The sequence below is a fragment of the Thamnophis sirtalis genome, unplaced genomic scaffold (assembly GCF_051295495.1).
Source record: "Thamnophis sirtalis isolate CommonGarterSnake01/CBP01778 unplaced genomic scaffold, rThaSir2_p1.2 scaffold_7, whole genome shotgun sequence".
Classification (NCBI taxonomy): Eukaryota; Metazoa; Chordata; class Lepidosauria; order Squamata; family Natricidae; genus Thamnophis; species Thamnophis sirtalis.
In genome coordinates, this window is record NW_028261387.1 from 4,789,818 (window position 1) to 4,813,969 (window position 24,152).

A 24,152-nucleotide genomic window follows, 5' to 3' on the forward strand; every position below is an offset into this window, starting at 1 on the left:
GCATCAGGAACACACTCCCTTGTCTGCTCCCCACTGGTCCAAGGCTCAGGTGCCTCCTGGTGACCAACTTGGGAGTCAGAGATGGGGGGGGGATATTTCTAATAATGTACATTCTATCCTTCTCCGTACTGGATTGGACTATGTATGTGCTTATACACAAGGTTGAAAATGCCTCCTAAATAAAAGGCTTCAGTTCCTTGCTTGGAACATAATCCCGCCATTCAATAAATCTCAATACATTGACTGAAGAAATTGATCTCCAAAGGGAAGTCTGCTTCATTTGTTTTGGCTTGGCCCTAGTTGCAGGGGACATCTGAAAGAAAGCAAACACATGTTCAAATTAAAAGTGTTTTATGGAAGGAAGAAGTCTAGCTATATTTTCTAAGCGACTTATTGCACTTCCCCCCCCTCCCCTCATTAATCTACTTTCCATTTTCTCCCAAATCCTGCTGCATTATTAGAGCTATATTCCCCTAGAGACATAGTTCATATGAGACACCCTTTTTACATCCGACACAAAGGATGTGCATGAATTAGATATACTATCCTTAGTAAAGATCATAAAACGGCCTAGTTAGGACAGCATTTCAGTGCATTTCCCAAAAGCAATTGCAGCAATGCCATCCATAAATATTTCAATAACCTTTGATTCTTGTACAGTCTTTGGGAACTGACCTCTTCTAACCTCAAATTATTTAACGCGCTAACAATTTGTGCCTTTGAATCAAATTACGTGCGGCAGTACGAAAGAAAGGGCCCTTTCTTTCAGAAAGGCTTTGGAATTCCTTCACTGGGGTAAATGTGGGGGATGGGAGAACCTCAACAGTGTTATCAACATGTCATGCTAAAGACTAAATGCACTGGATGATGTCATGTACTAATATGCATTAAGACAGGGAGATGTCTTAAAGAGAGAGAGAGAGAGGCAACCTAAAACTAAGGAGAAATTTCCTGACAGTGACAACAGTTAATTAGTGGAGCGACTTGTCTCCAGACATGGAGGTTTTTAAGAAGAGATTAGACAGTCCTCTGTCTGAAATAGTATAGGGAAGGTGTTCTGACCCCCTCCTCTGTCCAGTAACAAATGCCGAGACAAGCTTAACTGGAATGTACTTTAATAGCAAGACACCAAAACCTCGGTGGCTGAAAGCCAAGCATAACAAACAGATAAGGATCTTGGCAGCAACTCAGACAAACCTTGGCAGCAATCCAGCCTGCCAAGCTAGTTACAAAGGTTCTCCAACTTTTAGTCAATGTGTTGATCAGAAAGGTCGGCAGTTCGGTGGTTCAAATCCCAACACCGCATAACGGAGTGAGCTCCCGTTACTTGTCTCAGCTTCTGCCAACCTATCAGTTCGAAAGCATGTAAAAAATGCAAGTAGAAAAATAGGAACCACATTTGGTGGGAAGATAACAGCATTCCATGCACCTTCGGCATTTAGTCATGCCGGCCACATGACCACAGAGACGTCTTCAGACAGCGCTGGCTCTTTGGCTTTGAAATGGAGATGAGCACTTTCCGCTAGAGTCAGGATGTGTGAGGGAAACCTTTACCTTCATTCATATTAAACTCATTTGGAGTAATTGCCCTCCCCATTTGGGGGAAGGGGCAAAGGGTATGTCAATCATTAGTAGATGCTAGAAATGAAGCACTCTGTTTTCTTCATCAACTTCCACGCCAATGTTGCCTATTTTACATTAGTTTAATTGATCCATTCATTTATCATTACTTTATCTCTTCCTTTAGGAAGGATTTAATGAACTCCCCTCCCAGGATTCCTTCAAACTCAAAAGTTGATGAAAACATCAGAATATTATTTTCTTTTTGGGAATTTTATTAAAAAAACACACACATATCCAGAGACATGATAGCAGTGTTCCAATATCTCAGGGGTTGCCACAAAGAAGAGGGAGTCAAACTATTCTCCAAGGCACCTGAGTGTAGAACAAGAAGCAATGGGTGGAAACTAATCAAGGAGAGAAGCAACTTAGAACTGAGGAGAAATTTCCTGACAGTTAGAACAATTAGTCAGTGGAACATCTTCCCTCCAGAAGTTGTGAAGGCCCCAACACTGGAAGTCTTTAAGAAGATGTTGGATAGCTGTTTGTCTGAAACGGTATAGGGTTTCCTGCCTAGGCAGAGGGTTGGACTAGAAGACCTCCAATGTCCCTTCCAACTCTGCTGTTGTATTGTATTGTAGTACAAAAACAGATTTCATTTTCTACTTAGAATATGCAGTATAAGTCAGTTTCCTCCTTTTTTTTAGCGGTTAGCTGATGCTTCTAGAATGCAGCTAATGAAGAAAACAGCCATTTTCACTGGAGCTGCATAATGATTAAGTTGTATAATCCAAATGTGCTTCTCTCTGGTAAAAGGAGGCATGAATTCACAGTGGAAAGATTATATTACACCAAGCAACGCGAGGATTTATTCATTTCATTCCTGAACTTGTATCAAAACACCCGTCCATGTGCAATAATCATTACAAATGGATCTTTACCAGTTGGACGTAACTCTGTTGTAACTTCAGACATTCTACAGAAAAAAATGTCCCCCCCCCACTAGATTTTAACTCACTTTGGACATTCTGTCCTTTGAGTTCAATCTGGATCCAGAGTGAGCCTCTAATGGCTTCTTGAATTTTGTCTGCAGCTATGATTGTTGCTTTTCAGATCATAGAAATCTTTTTCATCCACAATTGCTTCTGTAACAAATGGAATATTTGTCAGTTAGATCACAACTCCTGTTACTGGTATGTTCAAGGATTCGGGAATGGGTGTTTTCTCAGATACCAATCAGCCTTGGTGTAAAACTTCTTGATTGCTATTCTAAGTTAATGCAAACAATGTTAGGCAGGAAGATACTTGAATAGCAATAGCAATAGCAGTTAGACTTATATACTGCTTCATAGGGCTTTCAGCCCTCTCTAAGCGGTTTACAGAGTCAGCATATCGCCCCCACAGTCTGGGTCCTCATTTCACCCACCTCGGAAGGATGGAAGGCTGAGTCAACCTTGAGCCGGTGAGATTAGAACCGCGGAACTGCAGATAACAGTCAGCTGAAGTGGCCTGAAGTACTGCACCCTAACCACTGTGCCACCTTGGCTCTTGCATCTACCAACAACATGGAAAGATGCTTCGTTTTGATCTTCTTCATGCAGAAAGCAATAGCAATAGTGCTTAAACTTACATACCACTGGGCAGTGTTTTTTACAGCCCTCTCTAAATAGTTTATAGAGTCAGCACATTGCCCCCAACAATTTGGGTCCTCATTTTATCCACCTTGGGAGGATGGAAGACTGAGTCAACCTTGACTCTGGTGAGACTTGAATTGCTGATTTGCTGGCAACTGGCAGTCAGCAGAATTAGCCTGCAGTACTGCATTCTAACCACAACACCACCACAGAGCAAAAAAATACACCAAAAAGCAAATAAATAGCAGAAGGTTGTCATTGTGTAACTTTACTAAATCCTTTTAATGCTGATATAGCTGCTTTATTGCCATTTCTTTATTTGGTCTTCCCTGCTTGTTCATAATTATTATGCTTTGGCTGATGATAGATTGCTAATTGCATAGGTAAAAATATACTTTTTTCTTATAACTATTTCTATTACAGTTTTAGATTGAATTTTCCCCAATAAGTTGCTCCTTCTAAACATTCCCTCATCCCCTCACTCCATTCTCTAGGATTCTCTCCCAGGTTTTCCTCTATGTCTTTTGGGGGAGAAAGGTACTTGAGCTAGAAAAGTCATCGTTACCTGACAGAAGCTACACTGATTAGTTAAGGCAAGGGGTTCCACCACAAAACTGCATTCGACTAAAGCGCGCTCGACGAAACCGCGTAGCTGACCTCATCACAGCGCGACAACAGCGCGGAGAAAAAAGCACGCTGTAAACGCTAAACCTAAAATTAACCACTAAACCTAAACCTTACCCCCTAAACCTAATCCTAAACCTAACCCTAAACCTAACCCTAAACCTAACCCTAAACCTAACCCTAAACCTAACCCTTAACCTAACCCTAAACCTAATCCTAACCCTTAACCTAACCCTAACCCTAACCCTAACCCTAACCCTAACCCTAACCCTAACCCTTACCTTAACTTGAATCGGCTTGTTTTCAAAGCACTATTTAAAGTGCCCTTCTTTCTCCGCGCTCGCTGTTGTCGCCCTGCTGATGACGTCAGCGACGCGGTTTAATCGGGCGTGGTTTAGTCGAGCGCGGTTTTGTCATGCCACGAAGGCAAGGTTCTCAGCTTGGCTGGGGAATCCTGGGAATTGAAGCCTTCAAATCTTAAAAAGTTGCCAAGGTTGTGAAACACTGAGTTAAGATATCTGCATAATGTACATCCTTGCATCTTTTTATAACTGCTGACCAAATTATCTAGAATGAGAGACTCATTAAAATTTTTATCTACGGCCTCAGTAGACTTTATTGTTTTTGAAATTTTGTTCTCTTGACTTTTTATGACCAATTAGTGGAGGGTTATGCTTTTGGAATGGATTTGGAATGAGTTTAATATTTATCATTTCTTAGTATTTGTGAAAGAAAGAAAAATGCTTTTACTTTTGAAAGACAAGATTGGTACTAGACATATAATTATATTAATGTAGTGACCCTTGAGAATTGTCCTTGAGTTTCTTCATTCACTGAAGAATTAATGCTGGCAGAGAGCCACATGGAAATTCATCAGCATGTTCTCCTTGGGTGATGGGGTAGGGAGATACAAATACATGAAATGCTTTCAGGAACTATTCATAAAAACAACTCAAATAGAAAAGATACGTTTTGAAAAGAATAAACTGCTTATTTGTATGTCTGATGCGATTTGTAATAATTGTGAAGAGTGTCATTAAATATAAGAAATTTAGCCTGAAAGCATTCACTTATAACAATGCTTGGTTTGCTAAACTTTGAGGGAGGGAGTGCAGATAACCAAAATAAATATTTGGAGATGGAGAATGATTTCTTAAGTATATGAGATAAATTCGTCATAAAAATAAAGTATAAGGTGACCAGATTTTAACATTGGTAAAATGGAACACCTTTGACCCAGGGTGTGTGTGTGTGTTCTTGATTAAAAATTTGGTCTATATGGAGCAACAAAAATTTTCATAGAACACAAAAATAGTATTGTAATATATTTTTTAAAATTTCAACATAAGTACAATTTACAAATATAATATATTAAAAAAATTATGCATAGTATTATTTTATTCTTTGGCATATTTCTCATGAGAGTGAATTTTTTTTTAGTAGATTGCTGTTGCTGTTTAAAAGGTCATGAAATTTTCACAAGAATTTGTTAAATTATATTTCACACATAAAATGGCTTTCAAAGTCTCAACACTTAATTGTGATTTTTCTGATGTCCACACTTTATTTACCATAGAAAAAACGCATTCAGTCACAGCATTAGTTCCTGGTAAGGACAGCCCGTATCCTGGCGAAATAGCCACATGGCCGCTGAAAACCATATAGTCCCTTCCCATTCTCCCGCCGTTCCCTAGCTTCTCATGCATTCTTTCAAAAAATTGGGAGTTTTTTAAAACGCTGCGGGACGTGGGACAAATTGTTAAAAATCGGGACTGTCTCGCCAAAAGCGGGATGTCTGGTCACCTTGATAAAGTATGCAACCTTTACTGATTAGTATCATGGCAAATAAGTATCCATGAAGAATAATAAGGCATCAATAAAGGAGAATATTTGTAGTTCAGGGTTGAAATGAGGGGTGCTTGGTGATCTCTGAGCTTGCTTTTTTTTCTCGCAGATGTTTCATTATCCAAGCTAGGTAATGTCTTCATGTTGTTGATGTTACCTAGTTTGGGTTATGAAACATCTGCAGTAAACAAGCAAGCTCAGAGAGCATCCAGAGCCTCTCAATAATATGGTATGTAAGGCAATCATTAACTGAAATGTATAAGTTAGTCTAATTTAGTTTTTGTGCTCTGATTCAAATTTCCCTACTCTGGGTACCCTCCAGTCGAGTAGATTTCAACTCTGCAATTCCCAGTTAATGGCCATGCTGGCTAGAATTCTGAAAGTTGAAGTCCACACCTCTAGAAGACATCCAGCTGGGAAACTTTATCATCAAACTGGCTTCTTGAGCAGGGGGTTGGACTAGAAGACATCCAAGGTCCCTTCCAACTCTGTTATTCTGTTACTAGCCTGAATAGAGCCGAGGTGGCACAGTGGTTAGGGTGCAGTACTCCAGGCCACTTCAGCTGACTGTTATCTGCAGTTCAGCGGTTCTAATCTCACCGGCTCAAGGTTGACTCAGCCTTCCATCCTTCCGAGGTGGGTGAAATGAGGACCCAGACTGTGGGGGCAATATGCTGACTCTGTAAACCGCTTAGAGAGGGCTGAAAGCCCTATGAAGTGGTATATAAATCTAATTGCTAATTGCTAATAGCTACTGCAATTTTTTTATTATCAGAAATAGCTCCTTTCTTATTTGCTTTGCGGCTAAATAAGCAGTGAAACTAGTGAACAAATTTTTTAAAAGAAAAACCAGTGGAGGAAAATCTTTGGATAACATTAAAATGGTTTCCAAATGAAATTTATGGTTGAGGTTGTGGTATATAATTTCATCCGCAATGTAGGATGAATATATGATATATCTAGATTGTTCACGCTAGTTCTCAGGAGATAATAGGATGTACATTAAATCAAATCGTCACTAATGCGTTCAGTATTTTTGCTCTCAGCCTTTCATAAACTTGGCCGTAGTTCAGGCCCATTTCTCACATTTGGAACTGATGAAGTTTCTTCTGGGCTGTAACAATTCAGTATAAGAAAGGGTAGGGGGACTTGGGTTAGTGTTCCTCTTGGCAAAGAAATAAATGATGATCACTTTTTTCTCGGTGGAAATATATTCTTTTCCCCTGAAATCTACTTTTGCATGTATATAATTGCATTTATATTATTCTAGTTTTTGGTGCACAGGACAATTCAGTTACCTGAGCAGTAACAGCCATCTGAAATGGTACAAGTACCAAAAGTAGCTATTTCAATGACCAGACCTTATAATATGTGTACTGTATATGACTTTATAAAGCCAGTGTAATCTCTGATCAAATACAAGACTTTATGAATCTTGGATAATGCTTCTGCTCTTTCTCTGCCTTTCCCAGGAGAAGAAGAAGGAAAAAAAATGATTAAGAATGAAACAGCTAGCCAGGAGAGGCTGCAGAAGTAATCCTCTGGCTGTCTCATAGTTTACAAATTCCAACACACATTGCATGCTCAAGTTTTTATTTTCAGCAACTGTTATTGGAGGACTAGAAAGTGGAGAGTGTATATGGGAGAGACTTTTTAGAAGGGAGAACTGCCTATCTTTTTTCCAAGAAATTAAAATTCCACCCATCTTTAGTTTCAGTGTTCCAAAATGTTAGGTCCTCCAAACTTGTTTTGAGTATACGTTACTGCTTAAAAGGAAAGGGATTTCAAATCCCTGAAAAGAAATGTATGTATTTATATATATTTATTTGGAGGAAGAGCAGCAAAAATGATTAGGGAACTAGAGACTAAAACGTATGAAGAATAGTTACAGAATTGGCTATATCTAGTCTAATGAAAGGAAGGACTAGGGGAACATGATACCACTGTTCCAATATTTGAGGGGTTTCTACAAAGATGAGGGGTCAAACTATTTTCCAAAGCACCAAAAGGCAAGATAAGAAACAATGGATCAAAAATAACCAAGGAGAGAAGCAACTTAGAACTAAGGAGAAATTTCCTAACAGTGAGAGCAATTAACCAATGGAATGACTTGCCTTCAGAAGCTGTGGATGTTCCATCACTGAAGGTTTTCAAAAAAGAGACTGGATAACCATTTATCTGATGTCGGGTCTCTTGCTCAAACAGGGTTGGACTAGAAGACCTCTGAGGTCCCTTCCAATTCTGTTATTCTATATTTCTCCATCTGAAAGAAGATATACTTTTGATGTTCTTGGTTTATCAAGCTAAGCAGACTGCTTCATTTCCATAAGCTATTTGGACCATCAGGTGCTCTGTATTGAGAAAGAAGGTGCCTACAGAAAACTGTGGTTCAAAATTGAGCTGATAAATATCAGAAGTGGTCTCTAACCCTGTTAATACAACTTGAGCATAACTAAGTAAGAAGACAGAAGGCTTATTTTATAATGAAATATGATTGCCAGCATCACACAAAATGAATTCAGAAAACAATTGTATAGATCTATTTCAAGCTATTTAGCTCTCGTCAGCTAGCCATACCCTTACGGGGATTTGAACCTGGGCTGTAATACATATTAGGCAGATGTGTTAGCCACTAAGCCACAGGCTCTCCTCCTTTATTAGCTAGGCCAGGGAAATAGGTATTTATTGTGTCACAACCCCTGGTATGCCCAAATATGGGAGGAATCATACTGCTTCCTTTCTCTCATCCCAAGAGACCATCCAGACAGAAAGCCATTGTTTTTAATGTTGCCTTTTTTGTTACATTTCTGTTGCATTTGTGCTGATAAATAAATAATATTTATCCTACAATATCTATCTATCTATCTATCTATCTATCTATCTATCTATCTATCTATCTATCTATCTATCTATCTATCTACATCTATCTCTATGTATATATCTATATATCTATATATCTATATATCTATATATCTATATATTTAGTGTCACAGGTTCAAATATATTTAGTGGCACAGGTTTGAATCCCAGTAAGGGTATGGCTAGCTGATGAGAGCTAAATAGCTTGAAATAGATCTATACTAGTCTCCATTTATTTATTTATCAGCACAAATATAACACTATCTATCTATCTATCTATCTATCTATCTATCTATCTATCTATCTATCTATCTATCTATCTATCTATCTATCTAGCTATAGCTATAGCTATAGCTATAGCTATATCATCTATCTCTATCTATCTCTGTCTCTGTCTCTGTCTCTATCTCTCTCTCTATCTCTCTCTATCTCTATCTCTCTCTCTTATATCTATCTATCTATCTATCTATCTATCTATCTATCTATCTATCTATCTATCCTACAATATCACTTCCAGTCAAAGGAGATGTTATTACGCTAATTATCTGGAGTAATAATTTGATTCTGTAGAAGGTCATTTCATATGCTCTAGTGAAATACATATACATTGCAACATGTTAAACATGAGATAGGAATCCATCGCCATAATGTTTCACTTTAAAGTTAGATATGGCAAAGCTGTATTCATTGGAACAGACCCATGGGGTCATGGTGGATGTGAATTGATGAGCTATTTACAGTCCCAAAGTTGTCTCAGGAAGAAAGGCTATTTAGTTCTGGTAGATGTTATATCAAGAAGATTTCTATATTGCCTCGGTTATTCAAGCACAGGAATATTTGCTCCAAATTAGCAGACTGTTAGACTGTGCATCTAGGTAGCAAAATAATGTGTCGACAATCTTTAGGTGAATTGACAAAGCTAAAGGGAACATTTATTACAGCATACTGGTTCACTGAATTTTTGGCTCTTTTATAAAAAATTATCAATGGCAGCTCATAAATTTAGGAAAAAAACATGAGACAGAACGAAAGGTAGGCTACGTTTCACAAAGTCCTTATAGAATTATGTAGTGAATGCAATGAATAAACATAATGTCTTTTTTTTAAAGTGATACTTTGTTGAAGTACTAAACAGCATAAATATTTTTCAGTTGATTGTGTTGCACTTCTGCCTTCTGAATATCCTCTTTTTCTTCTTCTTGGATGTGTCTTCTTGACTCTTATGAATGAATAGCTTTTCAAAATGTGCCTCTGACAAGCCTTAAAATGAATATCAATTTACTTAACTGTGTCCTTTTTTGTGCGTTTTTTTCATCAGCATATTTGGCACGGTTTTATTTTATTTAGTCAATGTTTCCGTTTGTTTCGTGGTCTCCAAAGAGCTGCTTCTGACCTGTCTGTAGCCATTTTATTAACCCCCAAATTGGCACAGTCTGGAACAGTTGCTAGTTTTGCAATCAGACAAATCCTCTCATTGTTAATAGAAATAATATTAAACTTAGGTAGTCCTTTGAAAAAATGCTGGCTAATTGCTCATCTGAATGCTAGAAAGAAATAATAACTCCTTTATTGTACAGTTGCTCAGTGATAAGTAAAGCCTTTGGTTTGTAATTATAAATTTTAAATAATTTATAGCCTCTATCATGGGCAAGACATCCCCATTTTTTACATCAAATTCTAGGCAGGAGACAAAATTATATGTTGTTGTTTATTATTATATTTATATGCTGCCCTTTTCCCCCGAAGGGGACTCAGGGCGGCTCACAACTCAAACCAGGGAAGGGGGATACAGACAAAAAATTGAAAAACGACACATAACAATGCATAATTTAAAACACACAACAGTCACACCATTCGAGACAGGGGCAACAGCTCTTTAGCCCCAGGCCTGTTGGAACAGCCAGGTTTTAAGGGCTTTGCGGAAGGCCTGGAGGGTGGTGAGGGTTCGAATCTCCACGGGGAGCTCGTTCCAGAGGGTCGGAGCAGGCTCTCCTCCGGGTAGTCGCCAGTCGGCACTGGCCGGCGGATGGAATTCGGAGGAGGCCTAATCTGTGGGATCTAATCGGTCTAGTGGAGGTAATTGGCAATATGTATACATATTGTATTGGCAATATGTATACATAATTGGTAATATGTATACATATAATGTATACATATACATATACATGCATACATGTATATATGTATACAGCTGATAATGGAGGAGAGCCTGTGGCTTAGTGGCTAACACAACTGCCTAATATGTAATACAGCCCAGGTTCAAATCCCAGTAAGGGTATGGCTAGCGTATGAGAGCTAAGTAGCTTGAAATAGATCTATACTAGTCTCCCTTTATTTATTTATCAACACGTATATGTATATGTATATGTATATGTATATGTATATGTATATGTATATGTATATGTATATGTATATGTATATGTATATGTATATGTATATGTATATGTATATGTATATGTATATGTATATGTATATGTATTCATTCATTCCTGGGTAGTTGTCATAGAAACATAACTAACATTTTTTTCCAGATAAAATTTATGCTCCCTAGGGATAGTCTGCTATTGAAATATAGCCTTTTTCATGATGAGTTAGCTATATGTGGGTTGATAGTCATATTATTTACTTTAAAAAATCTTCTTAGGCTAGTCTCAAATACTTAGCGAGTTGCCTTAGCGAAGGGAGATATGTTGAAGAAAGTTGTTTTCATACATTCATATGTTTGATCATTAGCATCCTAAAAGAAGGATTAGACAGGGATTTCAGCCTTGTCTTTTTTTTTCTTTTCTTTTCTTTTCTTTTTGGTTCCAAAGGGTTTTATTTCTTTTAAAAAACACAAATATTTCATCATTCGTCAATCATTAAAACATTGAAGTACAATTTTTTGTATGCCCCTCCCTCCCTCCCCCCCAACCCCCTCCTCCTCCCCCCCCCGACTTCCCAGAACCCGTACATGGTATGGATTTTTAACAAACACAGTCTAAAATCTATTGAGAAAAAAGAAATAAAGAAATTAATGACATTCTACATTGACCTTAGCTTCTTCTTGCTGAACTAACTTTAAACAATTTAAATCATTTCTGATCTTAAGCATAGGCTAACTGGAATTTCTTGGTCCCGTATTTATTTTGTATATAGTCAATCCATTTTTTCCAGTCTCGTTTATATCTCTCATTTGAGTGATCTTTAAGATATGCCGATATTTTAGCCATCTCGGCTAAGTTTGTAACTTTCAATGTCCATTCTTGGATTGTAGGCAAGTCTTCCTTCTTCCAGTATTGCACCACCAACAGTCTTGCTGCAGTTATTAAATACAAAATCAAGTTAGTCTCTATAACAGTACAATCAGTAGTTATACCTAACAGGAATAACTGTGGGATAAACTTTATCCTCTTTTTAAGAACAATTTGCATAATCCACCATATTTTTATCCAAAACGCTTTAACCTAATGTAAGATTTCAGCCTTGTCTTAAAGAACCATGCTATCCTTTATGTGTTCATTTACAAAAAAAAATGTTTTACACAAGAGCTGGGAATTTAAACTCACATAACTTTCATCTAGTTTGGGTCAAAACTGAGTTGACTCATTGAAAACATGTGTAATTCAACTTGATACCTTAGAATAGCCATTAAGACATTCTCCATCTCTTTTTTCTTCTTTACCTGCTTCATAAAATAATTATATTGGAATTAATGAAGTTTTTGTTAGCAACATATTTTCATTCATCTTTGTTTGTTTGCCCACATGAGCCCATGAATGCATATAAGTGAGCTTCTTTGGCTGCTTGGCAAAGGAAAAAGACATTGACGTTCATCATCTCTTAGTTGTCTGTCAGTACAGCTTTCAGAAACTCAGCTAAGATTGGGGATCAAATTCAGAAAAATATATATAGGGTTTAAGAATATATTTTTGGAGCTTTTAATTTGATTTTGAAACTTCTAAAATTGTCTTACTATTTCCTTGCTGGATTTATTTTGGGGGTGGATTGTTTTCATTTGTTGGTTTTCAAAAAGGTACAGTTGGTTCAAAGAGTCGGTTCATTACAGTTAACGTCTCTTTTCAAGCATCTGTAACTTTGTTTAAACTTCTTTAAAATTTGGAAAAATATTTTCTTTTTTGCTAAGTATGTAATAAATGTGCATTAAAACAAACTGTGGAATTCCTAGAAGATCATCTTAATTTCTTTTTTAAACGTGCTAGTTTTCCTTTGCAAAACGTAGCATCTGCTGAAATTACAAGACGCTAAAACCATACATTTCATCTTTAGGTAACATTTGTAGGTAAAAGAGTTTGGAGTCAGGTCTAGAATGTCAACATTACTTATTGCGAAGATCGCTTGAGTCATAATAGGGTCCTTCTACTATATCAAGGGAGGATATGTTATGGTCTGTTAACTTCAATAACGTTGCTTGAATGGAGTGTAAAGTAACCATCCTCTGCTACCAAATGTGATGTTCCCGTGGTTCGTTCATGAGGCCAATGTGGAGAAATGACAGGACACGATCTTTCTCGGGATGGAGCGACCCAGATTGGGGGTCTGAGAGCCCCTTTTATTGAGATAGGACAAAGGCAGGAGGAGCAATAGCATGTGCTTAAAAACAGCCTGTAAAAGTACAATTTCTAATCTACTGCTCAGGGAAGTTCTGTCTATATATGGTCAAATCCTGGGCGTCATTGGTAGGGCACATCTCAGGATGTTATGTTATGAACTATCAGGATGTTATGGAGTTTTAGGAGTTTGTTTTCTCCTGTGTGGTTCAGCGTGGCTCTGCAACTATATTACAACATGGAGTCCACATGTTGTGGATAGGTATCTTTAGATTAAACTTTGAGAGTAATAAAAGTCTAAATAACCGGGTGTAAAAATATGGATTCATTCCATGTGAAACTAGATTAAATTTGTCCATGCTTTGCCTTTATGCTGTATCTTTGAATTATGTGCAGTCCGCATCTGCTGTCATATTGCTTTCCTTTGTTATTCAGACCAGCAATGGTCTACCTTCTGAATTTTAACAACATGGCATTTTTGAATCACACAACTCAGCATGATATGGTTATAGTGTCAATTTAGAATTTTCTCAGTTGCACATGGAAGTCAGGATAAAAGGGACAAACCCTAATTTTCGCCAGAAAATGACTCATGTCTCATTTATTTCGTATTTTCTTTTGTCGTATAACTTCTTTAGGGGTGATTTTGAGTCAATGTTGACATCAGCAGGCTGCCTGGAGAAGTCTGCGCAGCTTTGTTGGCAAGATTTCAGAAGTGGCTTGCCATGGTTTGCTTTCTAGAACTAAAAGACAATGACTGTCCGTTGGCTTCATGCCGAAGGTGAAACTCAGCAGTCTCCCAGTTTCTAGTCTGGTGCTTCAACCACAACATTAAACTGGCTCTCCATATAATAATAGTACCAGTTTGGTGTATTCGTTAAGGCACCAAGCTAGAAAATGGGAGATTAAGAGTTCTAGTCCCATTTTAGGAACATAGCCAACGAGGGATGACCCTAGGTCAATCTTTCTTTCTTAGCTCCTGGAATGTAATAATTGTGCATTAAATGTAATCAAGTATGTAATAAATGCGCATTAAAACAAACTGTGGAATCCCTAGAAGATCCTCTTCATTTCTTTTGAAACGTGCTAGTTTAACTTTGCAAAACATTGCATCTGCTGAAATTACAAGACACTAAAGCCATACATTTCATCTTCAGGTAACATCTGTAGGTAAAAGAATTTGGAGTCAGGTCTAAAATGTCAACATTACTTATTAAATTGAGTTATCCATCCGCCGGCCAATGCTGACTGGCGACCACCCGGAGGAGAGCCTTCTCTGTGGCTGCTCCGACCCTTTGGAACGAGCTCCCCGTGGAGATTCGAACCCTCACCACCCTCCAGGCCTTCCGCAAAGCCCTTAAAACCTGGCTGTTCCGACAGGCCTGGGGCTAAAGAGCTTTTGCCCCCCTCCTCGAATGGTATGGTTGTTGTGTGCTTTTTAAATTGTGTATTGTTTTGTTTGTCTTTTTATTCTTTATTTGTACCCCTTCCCTTGACTTGGATTGTGAGCCACTCTGAGTCCCCTTCGGGGAAAAGGGCGGCATATAAATGAAATCAATTCAATTCAATTCAATTATTGCAAAGATCACTTGAGGCATAATAGGGTCCTTCTGCTATATCAAGGGAGGATATGTTATGGTCTGTTAACTTCGATAACGTTGCTTGAATGGAGTCCATATTTTGTGGATAGGTATCTTTAGGAACACAGCCAACTAGGGATGACCCTAGGTCAATCTTTCTCTCTTAGCTCTAGGAAGAAGGCAACAACAAGCCACTTCTGAAATCCTGCAAAAAAAAAAATCAGTACCACAAATAGTCCACGCAGTACCTAGGAGTCAACACTGACTTGAAGGCATCATATAACATTTCCAAAATCCCTGTTGAAATGCCGCTAATACTTCTGCAAACTGGTGTTCTGAATTGAATACGTTGCTAAATATGGGAAACTGTTCAGGTGGTGAAAGATTTAGTACTGTGTTTGTAACCCGGGATTACATTTATTAATCCTTATTTTATGGCATCTAGTAGGATACATGATTAGATGGGACATTTTCTCAGCTTAATAATATTCAGCAACCCAAAAGCTTAGGATAAGCTTTTCCATGCATTTATTACAAAGGCACTCCATGTAAGAGTTGGACAACTCACCGCGGCCAACTTAGCAATAGCAGTTAGATTTATATACCGCTTCATAGGGCTTTCAGCCCTCTCTAAGCGGTTTACAGAGTCAGCATATCGCCCCCAACAGTCTGGGTCCTCATTTCACTCACCTCGGAAGGATGGAAGGCTGAGACAACCTTGAGCCGGTGAGATTTGAACCGCTGAACTGCAGATAACAGTCAGCTGAAGTGGCCTGCAGTACTGCACCCTAACCCCTGCGCCACCTCGGCTCTAACTTACTGTGGCTGTTACGGGGCAAATTCGCCATGGCCAACTCACCTCAGGACAACTTGCCACAGACAAGAGTTGCACTAATATAGAAGAAATGGTGGAATAGAATTATTAAAGAAAGGATGCCAAAGGAGGGACAAAATGAAATGTGAATGACAAAAATACAGAGCTGAGGTGGCGCAGTGGTTAAATGCAGCACTGCAGGCTACTTCAGCTGACTGCAGTTCTGCAGTTCGGCTGTTCAAATCTCACCGGCTCAGGGTTGACTCAGCCTTCCATCCTTCCGAGGTGGGTAAAATGAGGACCCGTATGGTTGTTGGGGGCAATATGCTGACTCTGTAAACTGCTTAGAAAGGGCTGAAAGCCCTATGAAGCGGTATATAAGTCTAACTGCTATTGCTATTGCTAAAATTAAAAGATTTTTAATTAAATTGAGTTATTGACTTGTCCAGCGGCCATAGTGAGGTGCCCCATGGAGAGTCGGCCGTGCCAAATTGGCCACAGCAAGTTACCCAATTCTGCATCGTAACCCTTAGAGTAAAATGCTAATCATAAATCATATTTCAGCAAAGAAAAAAGTTGTATTGCCCCCTTTTTTTAATTCAATTTGTAAAGTAAAGTAAAAAAAAATACTTTTTTAATCAGTCCCTTCTGAAAACAAAAATCCTACTCTGTATCTGATACCTTAATTTCGTAACTGTTATTTCCAACTAGAAAAGGGAAGCATAACAGAGAGCTTCTCAGGGCTGCTAAGAGAGCTTCCTGCCACTAATCCACCAATGCCTGGTATTTTTCCTTTCGCAATTTAGTATGCAACCGAAGATTTAATCGAATATGACTATGAGTATGGGGATCCAGATTATAAAGATTATAAAGATTATAAAGACCTTGAAACTGTAACAGAGGGACCCCCACTGTACGACGAGACGGTAGCATACACTGAGGTAACAGCACGTGGTGTATTGTCTTGTCTGATGTCCGTCTGTCCTGTCTGTCTGATGGTTTGTCCACGTGGTGTCTTATTGTTGATCAAGCTCACTCTCTCTGCTTCCCTTTCCTGTCTGTCCACGAACACTCATTTTAATTTCAACAGCGGCAGTCAGGGCAATTGACAGGAAATCACGATTTGTCCTCCTCTGCTCGTCCTGATGTCTTTCGTGTCTTACTGCTCTTCCCCTGTTGTTTGTTTATGTTCTCCCATTCCATCTTTCACCCCCCTTTTTTCAGAGAAAGAACAAAGCCCCAAAGAAGAAGAAGAAGACAGGGACCTCTAGCGCAAAGAACCAGCCCCCAAAGTTCAAATTCAAAAAATCTGAAACACTGCCATCCAAGAAGAAGAAAAACTCTCGAGCTGCAGCCAGAGGCAAAACAGGGGTAAAAGTAGCTCAGCGATAATCAAGATCTCTCCTAGACTCAGCTTGGAAGATCTGTGATGATGGCAACCAGTAGCTCTAACCCTTAGTAGATGAAAACACCTCTGGCTAATATTGTAATCTAGCTAAACAGAAATTCTCCTTAAGCGTTCGCTTTCCCCCCCAGGCTGCCTGTTGACTTTGTACATTTTTTTCCCTTTTGCATTAGGCTAACGTTGTCGATGAATATCATGAGTATAATGTGGCCGAAGTTGACTATGGAACTGAATCTTACCAGACTGCGATTCCTACTCAAACAACTGGACGAAGTGAGGTAATGAAAAGTAGAGAAATATAAAGACATGGCTAGTTCAAAGATCTAATGAAAGCTCTAAGACTCTCAGAAAGTTCTCAGAAACAAGGGGTTTAAGTCTTGTTAAATATTGAGGGTCCAGGCTTCCGGTGGGTGAGGGGCTTGCTGGTGGGAGCTGGTCGTTACAGCTCCGGAATCCTAGTCGCGTTAAACTGTCTGATGAGCAATCCATCAGCCGTCTGACAGCTTGTTTACCTTTTCTTCGGGCGAAGGAGATAAGGTGAGCTAATTGTGCTGGGCAACGCGCCAACTACCGTAACTCTCTCAGATCGATCGACTCTGGGAGGGGAGGAAGGGGCACCCGAGAGCAGAATTGTCTCCGTGCCAGGAATTCCTGTTGTTTATTAGCAACTCAAAGCAAACCTCCCATCCTCAGAACAAAAATTCGATCTACTGAATTCAAGACAAGCAGACCCTATACCCGTGAAATAGAAAGACATGGCTAGTTCAAAGATTTTCATCAGTAAAAAAAGTATGATCATGTCATAATCAGCTAGACAGAAAACCAGTTTGGTGTTAAGGCACTGGCCTAGAAACCAGAAGACTGTGAATTCTAGTCTTGCCTTAGGCATGGAAGCTCCTTTGGACCAGTCATTCTTAGTTCAACCCACCTCCCAGGGTTGTTGTGGGGAAAACAGGACGAGGAAGGAGTATGATATACATTTACCTCCTTGAATTACTTACAAAGTAACAAAGGCAGGATTGGAAAAAAAATCTAATAAATAAATAATGTCATTTAAGAGAAGAGTTAGAGACTAAAGTCATGTGTGTTATATATACATATCTGAGATCCAGTTTTGTGGTATTTCATAGTCACATTCAGTCTTTACCCGATAAATCACTTCAACAGATTCTTATAGCAATAGCAATAGCAATAGCAGTTAGACTTATATACCGCTTCATAGGGCTTTCAGCCCTCTCTAAGCGTTTTACAGAGTCAGCATATCGCCCCCACAGTCTGGCTCCTCATTTCACCCACCTCCGAAGGATGGAAGGCTGAGTCAACCTTGAGCCGGTGAGATTAGAACCGCTGAACTGCAGATAACAGTCAGCTGAAGTGGCCTGCAGTACTGCACCCTAACCACTGCGCCACCTCGGCTCATTATTTTCTGTAGGAATGCAATCGCATACATTTTTGGATTTCATTTTCAAGCAAAGCATTCAATAATGGCCAAGCAAAGTTCAAGGAAAGCTAAGCATGTTGCAAGATGTTGCCCACACTTTTGATTTCAGTGGCATGAAAGGCAGTATTAGTTTCTTTTCCAGTAGTCATTATAGACAATATGTGCTCCAATTGAGACTCTTAAGAGAGAGAAAAAACATAGTGAGTTGATGGTGACTGGAGTCTTGAGAATAGTCACTTGGCTATGTACAAGAGAGTCAATTTATTCACATTTATATTACAGTCTTATTTGTACCAAAAATTGAGTGAGATTAAGTAGATGTAACTATGATAGCTAGATGCACAATACCATAAAGACAAGCATATGGAAGTTTTCTACTCTACTCACATGGCTTCTAGTTCAGTATGGGAACTCATACGCATAACTTTTGTCAAGTACAGTCCTCATTTCCTGGTTAAGGGATATTTGTTTCTGTACCTCTAGAATTTACAATTCAGCTGCATTTGAAAAATATCCACTGATATTTAAAGGTATCTTTCTTTGGGTTATGAATCAAAAGCTTTATTGAAAATTAGCCTTAAACTTTCTATTGCTGATATCTGCTCATTTCTGAATGCGCGTAATCAGCCAATATTTATGAATGGATACTGCCGTTCATAAATATTGCCCTGCTGAAAAAAATATATGAGATTTTAAGCAACAATTTCTAAAGTTTTTGGATTCTGCTAAAGCAGATACGTTTACTTGATTGGTCTTATTCTAAAGCTAACGTCTTCTGCATATTGAAGAAAATGCTATTTAACTAATGCTAGCGCTTAACAGTTTAATGCTTGGTTTCACACATCTCTCAATCAGAACTTTCAGAGATGCTGTCTTCCGTGATAGCGGCTTTTTGTGTTCAATCAATGTTGAACAAGGTTTTCTTTATTAAGGATATAAAATTGAACTTGGAAAAGCTTAAGGTTTTGCAGAATGGGGCATTCAGATAGAAAGAGTTAGCTTTCATCTGTTCTGCTTTAAGTATGAACGGATACAGTATTTTAACAAAATCGTATTGTAGATTTAGAGAATAAAATATTGGATAGGGCCCTGCAGATTATCTAGTCCAACTTCATCTAATATGGGAATCCATTACTTCAACTTCCCTTCTATTCCTGTCTAATGAAGAAGGAGCCTCTGCATCATTTGAACAATTCTTACCATTACAATTTTTCCCCCTCTCTATCAGCTAAAATCTACTTCCTTGCAACTTAGCAATAGCAATATCAGTTAGACTTATATACCGCTTCATAGGGCTTTCAGCCCCCTCTAAGCGGTTTACAGAGTCAGCATATTGCCCCCACAGTCTGGGTCCTCATTTCACCCACCTCGGAAGGATGGAAGGCTGAGTCAACCTTGAGCCAGTGAGATTAGAACCGCTGAACTGCAGATAACAGTCAGCTGAAGTGGCCTGCAGTACTGCACCCTAACCACTGCGCCACCTCGGCTCTATAATGAACTTAATTCATCATTTGTTGTCCTGTCTTGTGGAACAACTCCACCCTATTTTCTCTAGAGGAGCCTCAAATACTTGAAGACAGCTATCACATCTCCCTGCAGCTTTTGTTTTTCCAGACTAAACACGCCAAGCTCCTCCAACTGTTCCATATACATTTTTCAGGTTGACAACCACTGCTTTACACTGTTGTCTCATTATCAGCTGATGATCAATTAAGACACCATGATTCATTTTGCATATCTGTTACCCAAGATCCTTCCCCCTCACAATCCATATTCATGCCTTTAACAGCAATAGCAATAGCAGTTAGACTTATATACCGCTTCATAGGGCTTTCAGCCCTCTCTAAGCGGTTTACAGAGTCAGCATATCGCCCCCACAGTCTGGGTCCTCATTTCACCCACCTCGGAAGGATGGAAGGCTGAGTCAACCTTGAGCCGGTGAGGTTAGAACATCTGAGCTGCAGATAACAGTCAGCTGAAGTGGCTGCAGTACTGCACCCTAACCACTGCGCCACCTCGGCTCTTTAATTTTTCCTATCCTAAAAGGATCTTGTGTTTGCCATTATTAAATATAATCTTATTAGTTTTCACTCATGTTCTGGTTCACATTGTCTATACGTCCCTGTGCTATGCTATTCAACTCTTTCTTCCAGAGTGGTATATATTTATCCATAGAGAATAATTGTTTAAAGAATATTTTTAGCTGCAAACCACCCAGAGTCATGTAGAAAGTGAGATGGATGTTGCCTAAATTTTATAGGTAAAAATATTAAACGTGTCCAAGTTTGTAGGAAATACATATTTTCCTATTTTCTCTACTGGTATAATATGTAAATTTTAACAAATCTTTTGCTGAAGTCACACATAAAGATCTATCACATTCCCCTGGTTTATTAAACTGATCATTCTATCCAAAAAGGATAGAATAGGTTCTTGACAAACCTATGTTGGGATCTAGTATCTATCTAGTATCCTGGTAATCTAGTATCTAATATCAGTGTCAAGCTGATTACTGTGTAATTATTCAAGCCTTAAGAAGAACATTTGCCAGTTTTTTGGCATGATGCTTTTTATTCCATGATTTCTCAAAGATAAATAAAGGGTGTGGGATGACATCTGCAAACTCCTTTAAAACATGGCAAATCATTTTAGGACATAAAAATATGACAGATACATAGCATTAATCAATATCTCATTAGAAGTTGGTTCATATTTTGAACACTGTTACTGACATTAATATGTGTGAAGCCAAGCATAAAAACTTACAAATAATTCTGGTAAATAAACATACACAGAGACACTACTGTGGTTGTGTCTTAGCAATGGCATACCTGGAAAATTCAATTTTTTTAAAAAATGGAGTAGTGAGAATTTGTCGCTAAATAATCTAACTACATCAATCCAGTCTACACAGGATTTCGTTTAATATATGCATACATGATAAAGTATAAATCTTCAAAAGAATTAATTTCATTGCAGATAACTATGTATGTTGTAGCATTCTTTTAATAACTCTGAAAAACTGGCTTCTGGGTTTTTCAGAAACAAATTAAAAGATGTTTTATTTTGCAAGCCATTCTATTAAAATCTGCCAAATGCTTACATTGCTTTACTAACTATAATCCGCCTATTCATCCTATTCCTCCGAACCTCGACTGCTTACATGAATAGCCTATTCCTGTTGAAGAAGTGTTTACCGAAGAATACGTAACGGGAGAGGATTATAATTCAAAGACTAAAAATAATGAGGAAACAGATTATGGAAACAGAGGAGTAGACCACAGCGAAGCTGAAGTTGTGGTAGATGGAGATTTAGGCGAATATGATTTTTATGAATATAAAGAATATGAAGAGAAACCAACCAGTCCTACTAATGAGGAATTTGGGCCTGGCGTTCCCGCAGAGACTGATATCACAGAAACAACTGTAAGTTGGATACATCTGAGACAGTCTTTAAAGATGAACTAATGCCTAACAGTTGTTTTTTTTATGGGTCTCTATATTTTATCATTTCATTAGAGATGGAAAATGGAAAAGGAATATTTACAGGTAGTCCTCACTTAACAACCACAACTGAGGTCTGAATTTTTGGCCATAAGGCATTTGCAGTCATTGAGTGGGTCACCGTGGGCCCTGACTTGATTTCACAACTGCTTTTAATGACAATCTTAAGGCAGTCACCACAGTTCTGAAGAGAATTATGTGGTTGTTAAACAAACCATGTGGTGCTTAATAGCAGTTAGCAGTTAGACTTATATACCGCTTCATAGGGCTTTCAGCCCTCTCTAAGCGGTTTACAGAGTCAGCATATTGCCCCCAACAACAATCTGGGTCCTCATTTTACCCGCCTCGGAAGGATGGAAGGCTGAGTCAACCTTGAGCCGGTGAGATTTGAACAGCCGAACTGCAGAACTGCAGTCAGCTGAAGTAGCCTGCAGCGCTGCATTTAACCACTGCGCCACCTCAGCTCAGGGAATCTCCATTCTCCAACTGGTGTCTTTTGCCAAAAAAAACCTAGGATAATTGTTGCAAATTGTGGTCACATTAACACAGGACACTGCAACTGATTGTAAATATGGGCCAGTTCTCAAGCATGACAAACCTTACTTCAAGGATGGATTGTAAGTAACATTTTTAAAATCTATTGTAATTTTGAACGGTCCTCACATGGATGAAGTGGTTGTTGAGGACTACCTGTGTATCAGTGGTGGGTTCCAGATCCTGTTGCAACCAGTATGGTTGCCACAGGCTCCAGCGTCCTGCACATGAATGTGCGCAGGGTGAGTGCACATGCATCTTACTGTCCAGCGACGCCTTCGCGAGCCTCCGTGATGTTCCAGCTGCTTGGCAGAGCGTTGCACAGGCACTGTATGCGCTGTGCACATGTGCGGAAGCGCCAAAGAACTTAAAGATGTAGCAGCACCGTAACGGAACAGTATCCGGTGCTCCGGACAGGCTCCGGTATGCCCGTACTGGGGTGCACCACCTGCAACCCACCACTGCTGTGTATACTTCCGTATGTCGGCTGGCGGCTCCCCGGAGGAGAGCCTTCTCTGTGGCTGCCCCGGCCCTTTGGAACGAACTACCCCCAGAAATCCGGACCTCACCCACTCTCACGGCCTTCCGAAAAGCTGTCAAGACCTGGCTTTTCCGGCAGGCCTGGGGCTGTTGACCTCATTGTTGAGGTCCAGCCCCGATTGAAATGAATGTATCTGTGTCGTTTTAACTTGTCTTATTTTATTTTTACTTTCTTTTATTTTCTTTCTCTTCCCTTCTGTAAGCCACCCGGAGTCCTTCGGGATTGGGCGGCCTATAAATGAAATCAAACTTACAAACTTCCATAAAAATGACTTGGCAAAAAAAAATCAATTTTCCAAAAAATAATAATAATAACCTATTATGAACATAGACCTCTGAATTTGGGAGTTCTGACCCACATCCCATGTTGTGCTGTGTTGCCTTGTGATCACCATTTATAACCTTCCCACCTGGCTTCCCACAAACGAAGTCAGTGGGGAAGCCAGGTTCGCTTAACGACGGCAATAAGTCACATAACAACTGCAATGATTTGCTTAGCAGCTGCGACAAAAATAAAAGGTCACAAAATGCAGCGCAATTCACTTAACAACAGCCTTGCTTATCGATGGAAATGCTGGGCTCAGTTGTGCACATAAGGTGAGGAGTACTTGTAAATAAGTAACTCTGTAAATAAGTGGCTTTCTGCTCCCGCATACACAAATGGCTGAATATAGAATTTGTATTTACAAACCATTTGTGTTTATGACTGCTTAATTCCTATAACTCCTTCAGTAAATAAACTTAAGCCTGTGTGTGTGTGTGTGTGCCAGTGGTGGGTTTCAAAAATTGTTCGAACCTACTCTGTGGGTGTGGCCTCCTTTGTGGGAGTGGCTTGCCGCCCATTTGACCGGATGGGAGTGGCTTGCTGCCCATGTGACCGGATATGAAGATGCCGACGACACTTGTCGGAACCACCTTAAATTACCTCACACACAGCACTGGCATGCATAAGAATAGGATGTAAACTTGTTTTTTAAAAGGCATCTTTGGTTTGCGTTAAAACAACTTCAACACACGCAATGTTCTGATTGCGCCACAAACGCAGTAGTCATCCTCACCTTTCACAGAGGCACTGAGTTTTATAAATAGGAGCATGAGAGTGTAGAATAATCATATCCAAGGACCAGTGGTGGGTTTCAAAAAAGTTTAGAACCTCTTCTGTAGGTGTGGCCTGCTTTCCGGGTCCACTGGTGGAACCTCTTCTAACCGGTTCAGTAGATTTGACGAACCGGTTCTACCGAATAGGTGCGAACTGGTAGGAA

General features: G+C 39.2%; 1 protein-coding gene across 1 annotated transcript in view; it reads left to right on the forward strand.

The window, feature by feature from the left end:
- The window catches only part of COL11A1 (collagen type XI alpha 1 chain), a 283,501-nt gene that overhangs the window by 71,970 nt on the left and 187,379 nt on the right, over nt 1–24,152 (forward strand). The window contains exons 6-8 of the mRNA XM_087720747.1: nt 16,273–16,407; nt 17,045–17,149; nt 21,484–21,738. Of these exons, the coding sequence (XP_087576873.1) occupies nt 16,273–16,407; nt 17,045–17,149; nt 21,484–21,738 (495 nt within the window). The remainder of the gene's footprint in view (nt 1–16,272; nt 16,408–17,044; nt 17,150–21,483; nt 21,739–24,152) is intronic.